The sequence below is a fragment of the Dermochelys coriacea genome, chromosome 13 (assembly GCF_009764565.3).
Source record: "Dermochelys coriacea isolate rDerCor1 chromosome 13, rDerCor1.pri.v4, whole genome shotgun sequence".
Taxonomy (NCBI): Eukaryota; Metazoa; Chordata; order Testudines; family Dermochelyidae; genus Dermochelys; species Dermochelys coriacea.
The window spans coordinates 11,408,792-11,430,834 of record NC_050080.1 but is presented as its reverse complement, the minus strand read 5'-3'; the positions used below and the strand labels follow the sequence as shown (position 1 = coordinate 11,430,834).

Here is a 22,043-nt window from a genome sequence, read left to right as displayed (position 1 = left end):
TGCTCTTATATCTCCTTTTCTTACCAGAACCTGTATCTAACTCCACCTGCTGTTTTAGTATGGTGCTGTCATGTTTGTTCTAGGAATTTAAAGACATGTTGTTGGCAGAAGGCAAAGGACTAGCTAGTGTGTCTGAGTTTTTAGCTAACACCTTTACCTATAGTTTGGTAGGGTATCACTTTTTATAAGGCTCGTTGCAGTAAGAATGGGTGTTGCATGCCGTGTAAAACACCAATCAAGACAGCTGTTAAAAACACTTGGAAAGAACTCATCTTTGGAAAGGTTTCCAAATTTTAATTGCAGCGAAACCAACTAATCCTAACATTTCAAAGTCTCATTGTTGTGCACCACACAAAGCTGATAATATTAGTCCTTCTGAAGCCCTGGGGGATCTGATTCTGTAGCTGAATGCTGCCATCTGTTCTATCCTTTTACTTTGCCCTTTCCCCTCCCCCACTCTCACAGCCTGTCAAGGGCTCTTGTTCCTTTTTCAGGCAATGGCAGCGCACTGACTTTTGTAACATAGGTTTCAGAGTAGCAGCCGTGTTAGTCTGTATTCGCAAAAAGAAAAAGAGTACTTGTGGCACCTTAGAGACTAACAAATTTATTAGAGCATAAGCTTTCGTGAGCTACAGCTCACTTCATCGGATGCATCCGATGAAGTGAGCTGTAGCTCACGAAAGCTTATGCTCTAATAAATTTGTTAGTCTCTAAGGTGCCACAAGTACTCCTTTTCTTTTTGTAACATAGTGTGCCTCAAAGAATCATCTCAGCTCTAAATATAACCTTACTCTTGTTCTAGTGCCTCTCCAAAAGCCACAGATGGAGTTCGGGTGGAGGGAAAGAACTATTAATAATATTCCTCAGATCCACTTGCCTGGCCTTTATATTCCCTCAGTGTCTTGCATTTCTTTCACTTGAGTACACGAATGAGACAGACAGAAGTTCAGTCCTGTGGGAAAGACAGCACAATGAGGGACACAGAAAACTAGTGAAGACACTTCAGTAGGACGTGGGGTTGATTCATTTCTGCAGCACAAAATAATTGTTTCTACAATTTTGCATCATGGCCACATAGCTGTGGTGAATTTTTCTGCTGTGCAGTAGTTTGTATAGCTATCTAATCTCTCTCTGGTATTTACAAGGCACCAAATACGGTAATATCCAGGCACCAGAGCACTGAATGGGCATCTAGAGCATTGTTTAGGTACATTATAATAAACGGGAAGAAACAAATAGCAAAGAGTTAGATTCTGCCCCCCCACCTTGCTCATGATGAGTCGTACCTTACTCTGGGAGTAGTCCCATTGACTTCCATGGGACTACTCATGGAGTAAAGTACTACTCAGAGTGTAAAGATGGGATAATCTGGCCTTAAATTATCTATTGTTACAAACGCAAGAAAACATTGTGTCAGATGGAGGTAAACTTTGGTTTGAAATGAGCAACATCCCCAAGACATGGGTGTGGCCTGCTCTGGAGTTCCAGAAACCCACTTTTGTGGTTTAGTTGCAAATTTACCTTTGTGCTACTCATCGTAATCCCAGCTCCCAGAGAAGTCAATTATTAAAGGGACGCTGGAAGCAAGTATAGATAACCCCCAAATTTACTGTTGTTGTTTTTTTTTTAATGAAAACTAACTTCAGACAGGGCTATGCATCTGGTTCTGCAGGGACTCAAGAAAGCCTGAAAGAGAGAGTATGTGTGCGTGTGTGTGTGTATGTTTTGCAAGATTGTGTCTTCTCAGAGTATTTCCATTCCTGGATGGTGAAACTATCATAAAGACCAACTCTCTGATTACTTAGGCCCAGAAATGCCTCCCTCAGGAATTCATAAAGCACATTAAATATAAAACCCGGAAGTGAAAGTAAGCTGGTACGGTATGGTATGACGTACCAGAAAAGAGCCGGTACACAGCCGATCATACCAGCAGGGGGCAGCTTCCCCGGGCTGGCGATTTAAAGGGCCCGGGGTTCCCAGCCACCGGTACCGCAGCCGGGGTCCTGGGCTCTTTAAATCGCTGCAGGAGCCCCACTGCCGGAGCCCCAGGGTAGCAGCAGCGATTTAAAGGGCCCAGGGATTAAAGGCCCCACACCTTCCAGTTGAGCCCTCCTCCCCCGTTGCTCAGGACCCCAGTCCTGTGTATCAGTAAGTCCCTTAAGTTACTTTCACCCCTGTATAAACCTAAATAAGAACAACATTAAAAACAGACACTGAAACCAGCACATGCCCTTAATATTTGTAGAAATGTTTCTGTGGGTTTTTTTAAAGGGACTCCACCTACTTGAAATCTAGTTCAGTTTTTCAAAAATGCATTAAAGTTCAGTTCAGATATTATACTGGCCTTGGCTCCCACTGCCTATTTTTAGTGTTTTACAATCACATTTTCTTATTTCCTAAGTGCTAAACTGTAACCTAGCCCTGAATGGCTGTATAGAGGGGTAAGAGAGCATAAGACAATGCTGCTGAATCTCCCCCCACATGCACACCCTGCATGATTATGGAGACTTGCACAGATAGCAAGCCCAAACACAGAGATAAGAGCTGGTTCAATAGAGTCACAATTCCCCACAGCACGCAAGTGAACAGGAAGAGACCAAAAAGAAAAGGAGTACTTGTGGCACCTTAGAGACTAACAAATTTATTAGAGCATAAGCTTTCGTGAGCTACAGCTCACTTCATCGGATGCATTTGGTGGAAAAAACAGAGGAGAGATTTATATACACACACACAGAGAACATGAAACAATGGGTTTATCATACACACTGTAAGGAGAGTGATCACTTAAGATAAGCCATCACCAACAGCAGGGGGGGGAAGGAGGAAAACCTTTCATGGTGACAAGCAGGTAGGCTAATTCCAGCAGTTAACAAGAATATCAGAGGAACAGTGGGGGGTGGGGTGGGAGGGAGAAATACCATGGGGAAATAGTTTTACTTTGTGTAATGACTCATCCATTCCCAGTCTCTATTCAAGCCTAAGTTAATTGTATCCAGTTTGCAAATTAATTCCAATTCAGCAGTCTCTCGTTGGAGTCTGTTTTTGAAGCTTTTTTGTTGAAGTATAGCCACTCTTAGGTCTGTGATCGAGTGACCAGAGAGATTGAAGTGTTCTCCAACTGGTTTTTGAATGTTATAATTCTTGACGTCTGATTTGTGTCCATTCATTCTTTTACGTAGAGACTGTCCAGTTTGGCCAATGTACATGGCAGAGGGGCATTGCTGGCACATGATGGCATATATCACATTGGTAGATGCGCAGGTGAACGAGCCTCTGATAGTGTGGCTGATGTGATTAGGCCCTATGATGGTATCCCCTGAATAGATATGTGGACAGAGTTGGCAACGGGCTTTGTTGCAAGGATAGGTTCCTGGGTTCGTGGTTCTGTTGTGTGGTGTGTGGTTGCTGGTGAGTATTTGCTTCAGATTGGGGGGCTGTCTGTAAGCAAGGACTGGTCTGTCTCCCAAGATCTGAGAGAGCGATGGCTCGTCCTTCAGGATAGGTTGTAGATCCTTGATGATGCGTTGGAGGGGTTTTAGTTGGGGGCTGAAGGTGATGGCTAGTGGCGTTCTGTTGTTTTCTTTGTTGGGCCTGTCCTGTAGTAGGTGACTTCTGGGTACTCTTCTGGCTCTTGAGGAATTCCACCATGATTTCAACAATTTCCATCCCACCATCAACCTCAGCCTGGACCAGTCCACACAAGAGATCCACTTCCTGGACACTACGGTGCTAATAAGCGATGGTCACATAAACACCACCCTATATCGGAAACCTACTGACCGCTATTCCTACCTACATGCCTCTATCTTTCATCCAGATCATACCACTCGATCCATTGTCTACAGCCAAGCGCTACGATATAACCGCATTTGCTCCAACCCCTCAGACAGAGACAAACACCTACAAGATCTCTATCATGCATTCCTACAACTACAGTACCCACCTGCTGAAGTGAAGAAACAGATTGACAGAGCCAGAAGAGTACCCAGAAGTCACCTACTACAGGACAGGCCCAACAAAGAAAACAACAGAACGCCACTAGCCATCACCTTCAGCCCCCAACTAAAACCCCTCCAACGCATCATCAAGGATCTACAACCTATCCTGAAGGACGAGCCATCGCTCTCTCAGATCTTGGGAGACAGACCAGTCCTTGCTTACAGACAGCCCCCCAATCTGAAGCAAATACTCACCAGCAACCACACACCACACAACAGAACCACGAACCCAGGAACCTATCCTTGCAACAAAGCCCGTTGCCAACTCTGTCCACATATCTATTCAGGGGATACCATCATAGGGCCTAATCACATCAGCCACACTATCAGAGGCTCGTTCACCTGCGCATCTACCAATGTGATATATGCCATCATGTGCCAGCAATGCCCCTCTGCCATGTACATTGGCCAAACTGGACAGTCTCTACGTAAAAGAATGAATGGACACAAATCAGACGTCAAGAATTATAACATTCAAAAACCAGTTGGAGAACACTTCAATCTCTCTGGTCACTCGATCACAGACCTAAGAGTGGCTATACTTCAACAAAAAAGCTTCAAAAACAGACTCCAACGAGAGACTGCTGAATTGGAATTAATTTGCAAACTGGATACAATTAACTTAGGCTTGAATAGAGACTGGGAATGGATGAGTCATTACACAAAGTAAAACTATTTCCCCATGGTATTTCTCCCTCCCACCCCACCCCCCACTGTTCCTCTGATATTCTTGTTAACTGCTGGAATTAGCCTACCTGCTTGTCACCATGAAAGGTTTTCCTCCTTCCCCCCCTGCTGTTGGTGATGGCTTATCTTAAGTGATCACTCTCCTTACAGTGTGTATGATAAACCCATTGTTTCATGTTCTCTGTGTGTGTGTATATAAATCTCTCCTCTGTTTTTTCCACCAAATGCATCCGATGAAGTGAGCTGTAGCTCACGAAAGCTTATGCTCTAATAAATTTGTTAGTCTCTAAGGTGCCACAAGTACTCCTTTTCTTTTTGCGAATACAGACTAACACGGCTGCTACTCTGAAACCTAGGAAGAGACCAGAGATGCATAGGGAAGAACAGGAATGTGGTTGACTCTTGGCTTTACCCATCACACCTGTGCCAAATGGCTGAGCTAACTGAGCACAAAAGAGGGAATGTGCTGTGTATAGCAATGGGCTGAAGGAACATGCTGTTCCCCCTACTTGTGCATCGGAGGGAATTATAACTCTGAGGGGTACCTCTAAGTCATAATTTTTTCCCTCTCTTTCTGCAGCAGTGCAATTGCAATACATGTCTTTTACAACCAAAGCCTCAATCTAGCCCTAACTGCTTTTCTCTCCCCTGAAGTTCCTCCCAAAGGCCCTGGATCTCCAGTTATACACGAGTGCATAAAGTTACTCAGATGCAGAATCAGGGCAAAGAACAGCCCTTTGATTAAAAGAACATTTTTGTTTTAAGAATTGCTTTGCATTGTTCACATTGCAGCAATCTCTTGCTATTATTTCCTTTGTTTTGTACAGTGCCTAGCACATGGATGCTGCCAGAAATAAAGTATGTAGTATCAAGAGAAAAAGAAAGTGAAAATGACTAGTCTGTTTCCAGTCTAAGGTCTGATCCTCCAAATACTGAGCTGCATCATCATCACTAGCCTTTCCCAGCAGTCAACGTTGGTTTCCCAAGTCCAGAAACAGCTCTCATTTGAATGAATCTTCTCTAGGACAATTTTTTTCCCCACAATTAGCTGCTCAGTTTCTTTGTCCTCTATCAAAATCAGCTCAGCAGCACAGTGGCTGCCTTCCAAAGCCATCCGGGTGCATGATCGCTAATGCATGTGTAGCAACCTCTGTACATTCATGAGTGTCTGGACCGTAGCACACAGCCATGTTCCTTCTGTGCTGGCTGATAGCAGTTTGAAAATGGCCCTGATTCACAAAAGGTGGGTAAATCATGGGATGCCAGCAGAGGATTCATAAGAATTTGCTACTGTGACCCCAAGTCCCTGAATTCACAGGGCTTCTGGTAGCTGACCCACAATGCACTGTGAGAAAAATCCCAACATGCATAGAGCTCACCAGCCAGGGGAGACCTAGTCAGAATTCTGAGCACTTATTTTGGAAAAAAGTCAGTACCATGTGTATATACTGATTCAGAGGGAAGTAGCCATGTGGATGCAATTATTTCAGAGTAACTATTCCAAAACGGTTCGTGCATGCGAAACTAATCGGGGGGGGGGGGGTGTAATCACTCATGTTGACAAGCCCTGACATAGGAGAGTAACTGGAAGAAACATGGCTCCCTCATGCCCAATTCTTATTCATTCAAAGCCATCCCATTAACCTCAATGAGATGAATAACATGAGTAGGGATTATAGGATTGGGCCATATAATATAAAACTCTTTGGGGCGGGGACCATCCCTTTGGTGCATGTTTGTGTAGTGCCTAGCGCAATGAGATTAAGCCCCTCCAGATGTAACCACAATGCAAATAACTAATAATATCCAAAGAGTAAAGAAACAGCAACAAATGCGACAAATTAGATTTTTTTTAAATTCTTGCCACTAAAAAACAGGCCCGGTCCTGAACTGCAAATGTACATGGATTTACACCAGTTGAGGATTGGGCATAGAATTTATTGTTGACACATTTGGAGGTTGTGGGACTGTACATGGCTAGAAAAGGGGTACCCAGGAACAGAAAGCTACCAATCTATGTAATCTTCCACTGAAAAGTAATAGTACCCATAAATATCTTTCTCCCTAATATGCACTGAAGACAGAGATCTATTTGTCCTCAAATAATTCTTGTCCTTATATTATCTCCAATAAGTGAACTGCAACAGATGCAAAAAGTTATCACTCCTCAAAAGCCAAGGCTGATTATAAGGCACAGAGATTCAACTGTCCATTCGTGTAGGATTTTTTTTTTTTTTTTGCTTGAGCCAGCACAATAAAATAATACACACTTCTGGGCAGACTTGTACAGGTCTGTTCTGATAGCTCAGATGTTAGCAATAGCCCAAGAAAGGAGTTGTGGTTATTGAAAAACACCTCATTTTAATCTGACTGTGTCCCTTTAAAGTAGGAAGGGCTCTGAAGTGTATGGGTTGGATGAAGCCTTCTCAGTTAAAAAATGATTTTGCTTCCTGTGTTTCCATGAGATATTTACAAATCTCAGCCATCATATTTATTTTAAATCTCCCTCAGCGGGATTGTCCAGCTTCGAACAGCCCTTGGAGTCAATTCCCAAGCCCAATCATAGACTATCAGAGTTGGAAGGGACCTCAGGAGGTCATCTAGTCCAACCCCCTGCTCAAAGCAGGACCAATCCCCCAATTTTTGCCACAGATCCCTAAATGGCCCCCTCAAGGATTAAACTCACAACCCTGGGTTTAGCAGGCCAATGCTCAAACCACAACCTCAACGCGAAGAGTGGCCAATGGTTAGCGAATGGAGGAGGAGGTGGCGGCGAAGTAGACGCTGCTTACACAACCCAGCACCACCCACAGCAGGCAAAGCCCTTGTTAAAAAAAAGAAAAAGAAAAGAAAAGAAGAAGTACAGTATCTTCCGCGCCTGAGTTTTCTGGAGAATACGGTAACCATGTCTGGATCACGTGTATATTTCCCCTTATGAGTGTGGAAAGGGAAAAAAAAAAAAATGAACCAAAAGGGGAGGGGAAAATGTGCCCCGAGTCCAGGGGAAGCAGTTCCACCTTAAGAGGCCATAGGGAGAATCCCCCAGCCAGAGACTTGCTCCCTAGGCGCCCTGCTGGAGACCATGCCTGGGGCTTGTTAAAGGGGCACGAGACAGGGACCCCCCCCCCCCAGCTTTGCACCATGGGGCTGTGTTACAGCCTGCGAGCCAGGCTGCTCGGAGCCCACCCCTCCATCGCCTACGGCGGCGATGGGGAGCCGCACGCCGGGCAGCTGGAGCATGCGGACCCCCAGCTGATCCACAGGCTCCGGGACGAGCTGATCGCCAGGGAGAAGGCGGAGAAGAAGCGGAGCAAGAGCATTGACAAGACGCTGAAAGCCGAGAAGCGGGAGTACAAGCAGACCCACCGGCTGCTTTTGCTGGGTGAGCGAGCGCGGCGTGGGTTGTGGGCTGGCGGGGCGAGTTGGCGCTGCCAGAGACCCCCGGGCGTCGTGGGCCGGTCCCTGGGCGGAGAAGCTGCCTGCGTAGCCAGCCCAGGGGGTGCGTGTGTGCACCCCCCCCCCCCCTCCCGTGTGCTAGCGGCGAAGGAGGGCTTGCAAGTCACGGGCAGCGTCTGTTGTCCTCCTTTAAACACCGGTGGCGGTGGGGATGCGCTGCGGGGCGCTGGCTGTCTCTTGCTGGCTGCTGCCTGCGTCTGCTTTGAAACTCGCAGACTTTCCCGACTTCCTAGCTCACGGGCAAGCGTCTTGGAGATCAGGACGCTTCTCTCCGTGGCGTGGAGTGGGAGCCCTGGAGCGCGTTCGCTATTTCAAGGGTGTCCAAATGAGCTGGAAGAAGAACAAGCACCAACAGCTGGACGTCAGCCAGCGGTGGTTTGACAGGTTAAAGTTGATTCTGAAGCAAGTATCCAGAGCGTTGATTCGGCATCGCTGTGCCTTGCTTCAGAGACGCGTTCTTCTATTGGCCCACTTATTGTAACAGTCAGGTTAAGTTATTCAAGGAGGGGCTAGATCGTACAGCTGCATGGTTGGGAAATCGAGGGGTTAAGAGGTGATTTTAAAAATGGAAATAAACAATTACATGGAGAGGCTGGATTTTTCTGGTTATTCCAAGCAGGTTTAGAAGTTCCTGTGAAGTGTTTCGAGTTTGATTCTTTGCTTCATGGCTTGTCATCTTAAATTACAGTTAAAGAACTGTTGTTTTATCCTGTTTCATCTAATCTACGTTATTTATAGAGAGGAATCAATGTGGTATATGTAGGTGCTGATAAATGGCTTGAGCAAAATTACCTTTATTTTTTAGCAAAACTGGGATATGGTTGGTATCTGTTTAAACCACTGGTATATTTTTCCAGTGCTAAATATTTACTGTTTGCAAGGGTTATGTTCCATGTGATTCTTATCTGCTGTCAAGATTACATTAGCCCCAGTATTTACCTTCAAAAATGTGTATTTTGAGAGGTAGTCAGGACCACAGTGGAGAGAATAATTGGCTTCCCCAGGAAGAATAGCAAGAATGGAAAGGACATAAAACTTTTGTGTGTGTGTGTTTGTGTTTAAATACACATATAGTTTATATCACAATTTAATATGTGATGGAGGACTTGATCATAAAACAGGGATCAAAAATCTTTGTAATGTATAAATAATACAGTGTATCTTCCTAAATTACAGCATTTATTCTTTGAGGACAGTGTTTGATTTGGTTGGTTGATTGAATTTCCATGTAAACTGTTACTTACTGCATTAAAATAATGCTAAGTGGACCCTTTTAAAAATACTTTATTATTTTATTAAATATTAAATTTTATTATTTATTATACTTATTTTTGATTCTTTTTAGCAAATAAATTACCAAATTTTGAAATCAGCAAATCACTTCGGGACTGTAGCAAAATCTAAAGTCTAGATAAAAAATGTTTAAAGCTTATTAAAGTGTTAATGTTCTGTTATTGATATAGGCCCTGATCCTGCAACATACAACATGAGGGTAGATTGCAGCACTAGTTCAGAAGCCTGACATAAGTGGAGCTCAACATAGGTGTAGCAGTCTGACTTCACATTGTAAATTGCAGGATTGAGGCCTTAATAATAACAACTTCTATCTGTGGATTTGATCCAATGCCTCTCAAAATCAATTGGTGTCTTTCTATTGACTTCAGCGGGCTTTGCATTAGGCCTGATGTCATCATGTTGTTAACAAATATTTTCATTTACCCATATTTGTCACTGAATAGATGTTCCAGTATCTAAGGCCTGGCCTACACTACAAAGTTAGGTTGACATAAGTCAGTTTGCTTGCTCAAATTTATCTCTGGCTGACATAAGCACCCTGTTGGAGCTGTGCAGTAAAACCACCTCCCTGAATGGCAGAGAGCCATGGTCAATCTACTGAGGTTGACATAGTGAGTGGATAGACACTGCAGGACCTGTGTTGACCCTGACAGCTGTCCCACCATATCCCATTCCCTGCAACAGTGGCTGCTCTGGTAAGTACCTTAAACTCCACTGCCACGGGGTCACAGAGACCAGAAGTCACATACATACCACTTTAAAACCTTTACATGTTTTTGAAATGTCTTTTCCTGACTGCCCACCTCTGCAAACATGTCTAGCAGCTCGCCCCTGTAATGTGCAACTCACCAGGACTCACCAGGCCAGCTCCATGCGCTGGATGAGTTCCTCCCTTGGGGAGGCAGGATTTTGGATCTCCTGAGCCTCTGAGGAGAAGAGCCTCTGTAAGCAGAGCTATAGACCAGCCATGGAAATGTGAACACCTGCAAGCAGATTGCACAGGGGATACAGACAAACGGGTACGACAGGGATCAGCAGCTATGCCACATTATTTTGTACCCTGGTATTACAATTCCCATTGATAATCCTCATTCCACCAAGTTTCTGTGATGCTTGTTATATCCATATCCTCATTTAATATCAAGCACTCTAGTCCACCCATCTAGTATTTAGACTTCAAGCATTTGTACATAGGCACTTATAAAATGTCACTTTTTAGCAGTCTGCCATTATGTGATGTAATTTAATGGGACTTTTATTTCATTTGACTGTTTTCTTGTCAGATCCTACCTGTACTTTATCATCTTCCATATTCTTCTCCTTACTAGGATATAGAGAATCCCCATTAATAGATCCTCCCCTAAGGGATGACTCTGTCTGAACTGTGTGCTCCTCCACACTTCTCAGTTTTCCCCCAGCCCTTAGTTTAAAAACTCCTCTATGACCTTTTTAATTTTAAGTGCCAACAATCTGGTTCCATTTTGGTTTAGGTGGAGCCCATCCTTCTTGTATAGGCTCCTCCTTTCCCCAAAGGTTCCCCATTTCCTAATAAATCTAAACCCTTCTTCCCTGCACCATTGTCTCATCCACGTCTTGAGACCCTGTAGTTCTAACTGTCTAATAGCCCTGCGCGTGGAACTAGAAACATTTCAGAGAATGCTACCGCGGAGGTTCTGAACTCCACTCTCTTACCTAGCTGCTTAAATTTGGCTTCCAGGACCTATCTCCTGCCTTTCCCTATGTCATTCGTGCCTATATGTGCCTATATGACCACCAGCTCCTCCCCAGTACTACATATAACCCTGTCTAAATGTCTCAAGAGATCTGCAACCTCCGCACCCAGCAGGCAATTCACCATGCAGTTCTACTAATCATCACAAACCCAGATATCTAGGTTTCTAATGATCAACTCCACCATTGCTATTACCTGTCTGTTCCTAATAACTAGGGTTCCCTCCCCCAGAGAGGTATCTTCAGTTTGAGAGGATAGCATGACATCATCTGGAGGGAGGGTCCCAACTATGGGATCGTTTCCCTCCACTCCTCTTTGATGTTCTCCTTCACTGAGACTTTCATCCTCCTCAACTGTTCAGAGGCTGTCAGACTGGTGGTGGGACCAGTCTCTTCTATGTACCTCTATGTCTCCCTTAGCTCCTCCTGTTCAGCCACTCTGGTCTCCAGAGCCCATACTTGGTCTGTGAGGGCCAAGAGTTCTTTGCACGGAATGAACACATACACCCCGCTCCCCAAGGTAAGTAATCATACACGCTGCATTCAGTGCAATAAACTGGATAGTCCCCGTTCCCCCCCTCCTCCAACCCTCAAGTTGCTGGACTTCTGCCTGCATTCTCTTTTTACTCTTGCAGCTTTTTATGTTGGGTTTTCTTTCTCTGTTTTGTTTCTATGGGGAGGGACGGTTTATTGCCTTAAGTTTAGAGAATGTTAATCAGATGTATTTAGCTCTCTCACTTCCTCTCTGAAAACTCCCTCCCTTTAGCTGCTCCTGTTCTTTAGCTCTATAACATAACAGGACATAACATAACAGGTCTCAATCCTGCAACTACTTATGCATGCTCTTCACCCTCATGAGCAGTTCCAGTGATTTTGGGGGAGGACTGTTCACAGTAGTAAAGTTAAGTGAGTGTGTAAGTGTTTGCAGGGTCAGAGCCTATATGAGGCAGAGATCATACAGACAACAGCCTCATATACTACACAACTCTGATTCCTTCCTTGAGCACCATATATCCTGGGCCCTGAATAAGGCTGAAATCCTATGAAAATACATAGTATGTTATCTGTAATTAAAGACTGTATCATAATACAGACACACCAAGGAGCTGAATTAAGGTTGCACAACTAACCTTAACTCTGGCAGTCCTAATTTTTGAGACACTTAATGTAGTTTTTTGTATCTAACTTCCTTTTATTTTTTTTTATTTTTTTTTAAGCAAACTGAAAAAAATAGAAATTCCATCAGAAGGAATGACAATGACACAAACCTCACTATGGGTGATCAGCAGGGCTGGGCCATTTCAATCAAGAGAGCAGATCTCAACCAAATGAGCGAGCTAGTTACTGATTGTGATAGTAGGCTGGCACCCACTACGTGGAGCAGCCCCAGAGGTTGATAAGACATACAAGTTCCTGTCCCTTTCACAGCTATTTGCTAGACATCATAGAAATAGTGGGAGCAGGGAGTCTTGGTAATCGATTCCAGCCTGTCCCTATGCCCCCTCCCCCCCACGCTCTTCTCACCCCTCCGCCACCTCCTGTGCCCACTCTGCATTCCAGTCATGTTCTTCCTTCTCCATGCTGCCTGGGCACCATTAAGAGTACAAGTGACATTCTCCCAGCTTTCAGTTTTGGTGCCTGGTGCCATAGTGACTCGTCGCACCAGGAAAAGCATTTGCGGGAGCAGTTCTGCTCCACGTCTGCCGCTGTACACTGGAGTACATAGGTGGTGACGCCGAGGGTGCTCCGGGGATGGAGCACCCACAGGAAAAAATTGGTGGGTGCTCTGCACCCACCGACAGCCAAGCTCCCCTCCTGACCCCCACCTCCACCTGTTCTCCTAAGCACGCTGCATCCCCGCTTCTCTGCCTACCTCCTAGCACTTGCCGCCGCAAAACAGCTGTTTTGCGGCATAACAAGCTCCAGGAGGGAGTGGGGAGGAGCAGGAATGCGGCACGCTCAGGGGAAGAGGCGGGGCCGGGGCGGGGATTTGGGGAAGGGGTTGGAATAGGGGCAGGGAGGGGGCGGAATTGGAGCAGGGACTTTGGGAAAGGGTTGGAATGGGGGCGGAGCAGGTGTGGGAGGGGGCGGGGCAGGGGAAGAGTCAGGGTGGGGCGGGCTGGGGGCAGAGGGGGGTCAAGCACCCACAGGCGCCAGCAGAAGTCAGCGCCTATGCTCAGTGTGCATTGTGGGACTGGAGCACATTGTAAGGAGCATGCAGGAACTGTGTGGGGAAGGAACATGGTCAGTCCCCAGAGAATGGTTGGAGAATTTAGCTGCCAGCCTCTAACAAACCTTTACTGAGCTTGTGATTTTTTTTTTCAGAGGCATGTAATTTTTAGCCAGATTTGGGTGTATTTTCACAAGAGTGGCAAAAGGCATGTAACTGACCACAGACCCAGTGCCCCAGCTCAATTTCAGGACCCTACTCCAAAGCATGGAGGTGCTCAAGCTTCTCAATGAAATAGTTGTACAGATTTTTTTAACGGTGGGCAAGACAGTGTATTTTTTTCTTAATCTCATTCTTGAAAACAATTTAACTATTTTTAACAGAATTTTTTTAACGAAATCAGCCTCAGCTAGACAGCTGGAATGGAACATTTAAACTTAGTTTGAGAATGGAAAGTACTGGGCAACCTATAGGCGGCAGTGTTCCCTCTATTTTAGCCCACCCATGTGGTGGGGTGGGGCAGAGGGTTGCAGTGTTGGGGGGGGGATGAGGGCTCCGGCTGGGGGTGTGGGCTCTGGGATTGGGAGGTTGGGGTGCAGTGGGGCTTCCCATGACTACAGTGGGGAGACAGGACTCCCCCACAGCAGCACCTAGGCTGTGGGGGAGGGGTGCCTCTCCCCCAGCCACAGCAGGTCCAGGCTGGGCTGGCTTGGGGCCAGGGGAGGGGCACCTCTCCCCTGGCTGTGGCAGGTTCAGGGCTGGGGCTAGTTCGGTGCCGTGGGAGGGGCACCTGTCCCCTCGCCGCAGCAGGTCTGGGCTGGGGGAGGGACACTGCAGAGAACTTAGTGCCATCTATCTATCAACTAACAATTACATTATGACAAAAGGTGCTAATGGATTGCACGTTAGGGGTCACTGATGTATTATCACCCAGCATGAAACTCTCCATAGAAAGAATTTGAGAGGCCATGCAATAAGTCCTTTCAGAGACGTTAAGCCTATTGTGGGTGGGGAGGGGGAAAGGAGAGAGAGATTGTGTGTGTGTGTGTGTGTGTTAAAACACTCTCTTCTTCGAACTTGTCTTCACTACTGGGATAAATCGACCTAAGTTACACTACTCCAGCTATGTGAATAATGTAGCTGGAGTCGACATAGCTTAGGTCGACTTACTCCAGTGTCTTCACTGCACTGCATCGAAGGGAGACGCTTTCCAGTAGACTTCGCTTACTCTTCTCGAAGAGGTGGAGTACCGGGGTCGACCAGAGAGTGCTCTGCCATTGATTTAGCGGGTCTTCACTTGACCCGCTAAATCAACCCCTGCTGCATAGATTGCAGCAGTATCGATCTCCCCATAGTGAAGACCAGCCATTCGTCTGAACCCTTAGAGCTTTCTGATCTTCCTTTGTGTTGCAGAGCAAACACGCAAAAGGAGGATTAATCAGCAGGTCACCTATTTCAGACCATGCTTTCTAGGGAGAAATTTAGACTTAAGCCCAGTCTACCTTCCTAAGGCCTATTCTGCACTACAGTGGGTAGTCGATTTAAGCTACACAATTTGAGTTACATTAGTAGCGTAACTCAAGTCAACACAGCTTAGATCTACTTATTGTGGGGTCCACACTACGCTATGTTGACGCTGACATTGCTTCCACCTCTCGTTGAAGTGGAGTACAGAAATCGATGGGAGAGCGCTCTCCCATTGATTGAGCATGTCTTCACTAGACCTGCTAAATCGATGCCGCTGCATTGATTGCATCAGCACCAATTTAGCTCCGTAGTGAAGTCAAGCCCTCAGTTAGGTCAGCATAAACTGCCTTATGTTGACCTAACTATGTCAGTGTACACACTACAATCTTGCTCCTGTGGATGTAAGTGCCCTCCTATTCCAACATAATAACTCCACCTCCACGAGAAGCCAGGGCTTATGTTGGTGTGCTTACATCAGCTGTTGGCTGTCTTGTCGATTTCACGGCTCCATGCTGGAGCTGTGAAATAGACAAGAAAGACGGGCAGCTACAGTCCAGCTTCTTGCTCCCAGCTGGGCTGCTGCCCAGAGGCTCACTGAGGAGAGAAGCCCAGAGGGGGCAGCTGGGCTCTGAGCAAGGAGCTGCATGGAGCTGAGAGCCCTGGCTCTCAGCCCCCACACTGCCCCCCCTTCAGTGGGTGGTGAGGACTAGCACCACCGACATAAGGAGGGTAGTGTGGACATCAGCCACCGCCGTAATTATGGCGGTGGCTGTAAGTCAACCTAACATGGGTTGACTTAGGGCTGTAATGTAGACATGCCCTAAGGTCAGGTTTATGAATCCCCTATCCCCCAGCCTTTTTAGCATATCTACTCTAATAACTGTCATGTTTGAGCCAGTGTCTACTATTCCTGTGTATTTCATAGATCTGATTACACACTTAATACCCAAATTTCCATTATTCTTGTTTAACTGCCCAGACCTAAACAAAAACAGTTGGGTTGATCCTTGTATCTCCAAGCTTTGTCCCTTCAGCTTGCTGTCGCCCAGTTTTCTGAGCTGGGTAAGAGGGTTTCACTAGACATTTGTGGTGCTCTGTCCTGTTCTGCCTTATATTTGTAACAGTCCTTCATTATATGGCCAATTTTTTTCACACAACCAGCATTTAACTCAATTGCTTCCCTTACTTTTTGTGCCATTGCTAATTTCCTCTGTGTTACAAACCAAACTATTGTTTTTCCTAAATGTTCAAAAATGTCATCATGAACTTGATTAGAATCCCCTATTCCATCCTACGTCTCAGACTTATAGGGCTTATGCTGATCAGCTTTCATCTTACTTACTGGTTCTGGTGAACCGTTGCAAGGAAATATTTGAGTTCCATGACAAATACCACAGCATCTCAGAGTGACTTTGGCCTCCTGTCAGAAGCATCAGCAGGTCCCTAAAAGGGAGTGGGGCCCACCGGTGCCTGAATTGTGGCCCTGCCCCCATGCCAGCCCTTCCCCTCTTCCCCCCACAAGACCCCATCCCCTGCTCACTCCTCTCCATCCCCATTTTCCTTGTCATTCACCCTTGCGACTGGTAAAAAGTGGGAGGCCCATGACCCCTTAGCTCTGCTTGTTCCAGTACCCCTGCCTCCTGTCACAGACGTTGATTTGCAGACGAAGATCAGCCTGAGCATCTACAGATTGGTCCGTTGCCCATTTATCTTGGAATCCCTTGTTAGTACCTGGGTATGCCAGAAACCCAAGTCTTCACAGGTCCTCTGCCAGTTCAGGTAGCGTCTCTTCTTTCCCTTTCCTAGCTCTTAGCTTTGCCCTATAGCCTGGCTGGCTCAAAACCACATATCAAAGGTTTGTACCAGGTCTAGATAACTCAGTCTTTTTTCTGGGGCTAAGTTCTGCAGCACTTTCAGAATAGGACCTCCCAAGTTGACTACTAGAACCCCCCTTTCTGTTCATGTGCCCAGTCATTTGTTTGGGCTGTGATGTTGAATTGAACCAAATAAGCCGCTCAGGGAGTTGGAATTTTTTCTTCGAAGATAATGGGTTTTTCATTAGCTGAGCTGAGACCATCCGACCTCTTCCCTCTGGGCCTCTGGATTACAAACAAGGTAGTATTGTAAAAGTCCTGTTACCCAAGCTCTCTGACTAACCCAATTCCATATCCAGGCAGCTGGCGTCCTCTATGGTCTGTGACTCTGACTTTTCTTCTCAAGGTGATTTTTCAGCTCCTTAAGTCCTTGCTTCAGCTCATCTCTGTTAGCAAGTTCATCAACACTTTCCCAGTCTCCTCTCCTTCATAGAATACCTTAGAACAGTGGTTCTCAAATTTTTGCCCCTTTCACATAGCAAGCCTCTGAGTGCAACCCCCCATCTTATACATTAAAAAAACTTTTTAATATATTTAACACCATTATAAATGCTGGAGGCAATGCAGGGTTTGGGGTGGAGGCTGACAGCTCATGACCCTCCATTAATAACCTCACAACCCCCTGAGGGGTCCTGACCCCCAGTTTGAGAACCCCTGCCTTAGAACATAAGAATAGCCATACTGGATCAGACCAAAGGTCCATCTAGCCCAGTATCCTGACTTCTGACAGTGGCCAATGCCAGGTGCCCCGAGGGAATGAACAGAACAGGTAATCGTCAAGTGGTCATTCTGGTTCATGGCAGTCAGGTTGCCATCACCTCACTGATCCATTTTACCATTCCAGACTGGGACTGTTGCAGTTGGGCTTCCCAATCTGCCCAGACAATTAGTAGTTGCTGTCCCAACAAAGATTTCATCTCCACCTGCAGGTCATCCCTCAGAAACCTCCAGAGTCTACAAAATTCCATTTGTGAAGCCTCCAGCTCTAGTTTTAAATTCTTTTGGCCATCTTTGAGTTTTGTGAGCACCTCCATTATTTTGGTTCAACAGGAATGCCAGCTCACAACTTTTCTCCCTGGAAACTGGATCTCTCTACTAACACCAGAGTTATTCCTTTGGACCTGAGTGGTTAGCCAATATTCAGGGTCTTGTGGGCTGTTTGCTTTAGGAGAATAAATTGCTGATAGGTATTTCTTGGCTGCAATCCTGTTTCCCTGAACACAGCAGGATTAAAACAAGAGACATTCTCTTATGCTCAATCTTCCAAGCCTCTTTTTCCAGCAAGTACTCTACCCAAAAAGCTTTCTCTCAAGATCATGCTACAAGTGCCCTCCAGCTGTCTTGGCTTTCTGTTGTCTGCGCGCGCTCTCTCTCTCTCTCTCACCAAAACAATACCCAGTCCTCTGCATTTGCATTTAGCCCCACCCTCATAACTCAATGCCTGATCCGCCTGTGTTGTGGGTGGTGGCTCCTAGTGTTTCAGCTATATTATTCCAAAAGGAGCTTAATTGCTTCTTATATTTAATCTGACTAAAAGGCGTCTATTAAGCCCATCAGCTTCAATGAGGTTTTTGCCCTGTCCCCAGCATAGCAATAATCTAGAGTATGAGTGGGTGACCACCATATAACACCATCTGAACTGGATTGTATAACACATCTTCAGTTACTGCCTTAAGAAGTTAAGGATAACTTGGCATAACCCCTGGCTGGAATCATAAGTGAGTAAGGTACAGAGTGTGGCTGGAATTTATCAGATTCCTCTGCAGCAAAAAATAAGGCTATATTATCTCATTCTCCAGAGCAAATAACTAAACTGACTGAAAGGCTGACTCAGTAAAGCAATAACTCCAACTTGTTTATACTGGCAATCCCTGTTTATAGTCTTCAATTACAAGTTCAGACAGGAATTGCCAGCCAAGCACCATAACAATCAAATTGTGACACTTAAGCCTTGTCCACACTATGATTTTTGACTGAGTTTGTAACCAATTAGTGGCATGGTGGGCTCTAAATGCTTGGTGTTAGTGCATCACATGGCTAATTCTTGGCTAGTAGCCCCGGCTTCTAGCAGTGCTTGGGCCTAAGTTGCCACATGGTTGTCTTGCTGTAACTAAGTTGGCACTGTTTATTTTCAGTGCAGCCAGGACCCCTGAACCCACCTGAGTAACGAGTTGGCCTGATCCTCCTTCCTCCAAGCAGTGTGTGCAGTGAATATCTCAGAGTGTATTTCCGTGCCCCATCATCTGACATAGAAAGAGTCCCAGGAGAGGGAAGTGAGAACTCCAGTAAGAGATGAAGGGAGACTGAGACCCCCAGCAGGGGAATGGAGGAAGGCCTCTGAACCCCAGTGGGAAGGAGTCCCAGAAAATGCGGTGAGCACTTTGAAGCTCCAACAGAAGGTGCCCTGAAAATCCCATCAGGGTGGCTGATGGGTACGTGGATCTGTGGATCTGCAGCTGAGGTAATATGGGAGTGCGGTAGGCATTGGGAGTGGTGTGTGTGTGAAAAGTTGGTTGAGTGAGCTCATGGGTGTCTGGATGATTTAGTGAAAGAAATGGAGTGATGGTGAGGGGAGGTAGTACAGAAAGAGAGGGCACTGAATTGAAGCAAGAAGAGTGAGATGGGGGGATTAGGATAATTGGGAAGTTTGGGATGGGGAAGAAGATGGAGGAGAGGCAGAAGGGGGAAAGGAAAAGACTGGAAAGGTGGAATCTTTTGGAAAAAAAATATGGAAAGGGAGAGGGGTAAACAATGGAAAAGAAAGTGAGGGAGAGAAGGAGAAATTAAACTGAAGAGAAATATCCTGAAAGGCAAAGGGGTTTGAGGAGAAGGAAAAAATTACAACTAAGAAAAAGAAGCGAAGATGCAGGAAAAGGAGAGAGAAGTGAGGCCAAAGGCAAAGGATGCTATGCATGTAAAAATTATTTATTGTTAAAGTTTAATGCTATAATAAAATCCAGGCAAATGCCCTGTGTTTGATTTACATGGTACAGATGAGCTCTTTGGAGCCATCCACAAAATTGAACTGTAACTCTCCCTTATTTCTCTCTCTCTGCTGGTAAATTAATTGGAGTTATGGCTGCATTTTTGTGGGCTGCTCAAAAGATTGCTCAGACTGTTGCGGGCTGGACTGGCAGGCACTAGACATGTGTATGAAGAGGGGTCGTATGAACTGGAAGACCCATAAACACTTCCTCCTTCAGGTGGATGAGTAGGGGACTTCCTTTGCCTGATTGTAATTAGGGTTGCCAACCTTTTAATAGCACAAAACTGAACACCCTTCCCACGCCTCTTCTTGGAGGCCCTGCCCACACTCACTCCATTCCTCCCTCCTTCTGTTGCTCGCTCTCCCCCACCCTCACTCACTTGTTCATTTTCAATGGGGCTCAGGCAGGAGGCTGGGGTGCAGGAGGGGGTGCAGATTCCAGCTGGGGGAGCGGGCTCTGGGGTGGGGCCAGGTTTGGGGTGCAGGAGGTGGCTCTGGGTTGGGGCCAAGGGATTTGGAGTGCAGGATGGGGCTCCAGGCTGGGGCCAAAGGGTTTGGAGTGTGGGAGGGGGTATGGGCTCTGGGTTGGAGGTGTGGGCTGCAGGGTGAGGACAGAAATGAGAGGTTCAGGATGCAGGAGGGGGCTGGGGCAAGGGGTTGGAGTGCAGGGGCTGCAGGCTCTGGGGTGGGGCCAGGGATGAGGGGATTAGGGTACAGGAGGGGGTGGACTGGGGCAGGGGGTTCAGGGGGGTGAGGTCTCCGGCTGTGGGTGTGGGCTCTGGGGTTGGGGTATAGGAGGGGGTTTGGGCATGGGAGGGGGTTCAGGGCTGGCAGTTGGGGGCATGGGAGGGAGTGTGGGCTCCCGGCAGCATTTACCTCGGGCATGGCAACGTATCCCTCGGCTCTTAGGTGGAAGTGCAGCCAGGCAGTTCTGCATGATGCGCACTGCCTCCACCCGCAGGCACCATCCCCGCAGTTCCCTTTGGCCACAGTTCCTGGGCAATGGGAGCTGCAGAGCCAGCGCTCATGGTGAAGGCAGTGCGCAGAGACCCCCCTGGCTGTCCCTCTGCCTAGGGGCTGCAGGAACATTTTGCTGCTTCTGGGAGCTGCACAGAGCCAGGTAGGGAACCTGCCAGCCCCACCTGCCAGACTCTTAACAGGACTGGTGCCACCAGGATCCCTTTTTGACCAGGTGTTCTGGTTGCTAGGTGTCTGGTAAAAAAACAGACATCTAGCAACCCTAATTGCAATCCAGGCTGTGGCCAAGAGTGGCAGCCAGCCTGCTGCTTCTGTTACCACAACACTGTTTCTCCTGCTTGCCCAGATCCTATTGGTCTTTCCAGCTCTTTCGTTGCCCCAAACCCAACCATTAAACTCCTCCCCGCTTGCCCAGATCCTATTGGTCTTTCCAGCTCTTTCGTTGCCCCAAACCCAACCATTAAACTCCTCCCCATGTCCTTTTCTTTTGCTTACTGGGCTCTTGTTTTTAACTCAGAATGGGAAAGAGGAAATGGGAGAGGCAAAAAGATAATTCTGAAGTGCCTGTGGGTGTCCCATAAAGGAGCAACTCAAAGGCAGAGGACCTGAGAGATCTACCGTGTAGTAAACGAGAGAGGCAAAAATCTGAGGAAACTTAGAAATAAAAGGACAGGTTGAGAGATCCTGATTTTGTGTGATGGGCAAATAGTTGATGAGTACGGGGCATGTGGTTTGGGGGAGGAATAGTGAGCGATGGGACTACAGGTTTTTGTTAAGTGTGTTTGGCGCTGTGGTCGAATGGGTACATGCAGTGTTGCCACCTCTTGTGATTTCATTGCAAGTCTCACTCACAGTATTTGGTATTTATAATAAATCCCCAGCTCTGGAGCCATATGATTCTGGAAGAATCTCAGCTTTCATTTAAAAAAAAAAACTTTCTAGCCCTCCTGGACATGGATAAAAGCTTGAAAACATGAACCCTGAAGGCAAATAAAAAGAAGCCAAACTTTATTTTTAAAAAGATCATGATAAGCCAGTCTCATGATTTCAGGAAGTGGGCTGACTCATGATTTTTGAACACGTGGGATTGGCGATACTGAATGAGTGAGTAAATGCACGGATGGGGAAGTTGTGAATAAGGAAATGTATGTGTGCTTGATATGGGAGGCAGTCCTCAAAGAGTGTTTGATTAACAGATGGAGCAAAAATTTGGAGAAACTGAAGAAAGAAAGAAGAGATTGGGGGAGGATAGTTAGAAAAGAGAATGTGGGAGAGATAGGGGCTGGGAAAGGGCACTGAGAGAAGACAAAACTGACATGGAAGGAAAGGTGGTGGTGTTTGACAAGAGCATGGGAGAGGAAAAAACACAATGAGGGAGAGATTAGACTGAAAGGATAGAG

The 22,043-nt window shown here is 46.4% G+C and overlaps 1 protein-coding gene across 3 annotated transcripts in view; it reads left to right on the top strand.

The window, feature by feature from the left end:
- Positions 1–7,519: 7,519 nt before the first annotated feature.
- GNAS (GNAS complex locus) overlaps positions 7,520–22,043 on the top strand; it is a 276,404-nt gene continuing 261,880 nt past the window's right edge. Inside the window, exon 1 of one of the 3 annotated variants that reach the window (XM_038369574.2) lies at positions 7,520–8,067. In XM_038369574.2, the coding sequence (XP_038225502.2) occupies positions 7,620–8,067 (448 nt within the window). In that variant the 5' untranslated portion in view covers positions 7,520–7,619. The remainder of the gene's footprint in view (positions 8,068–22,043) is intronic. The other 2 variants (XM_038369571.2, XM_038369572.2) reach the window with 2 other exon arrangements.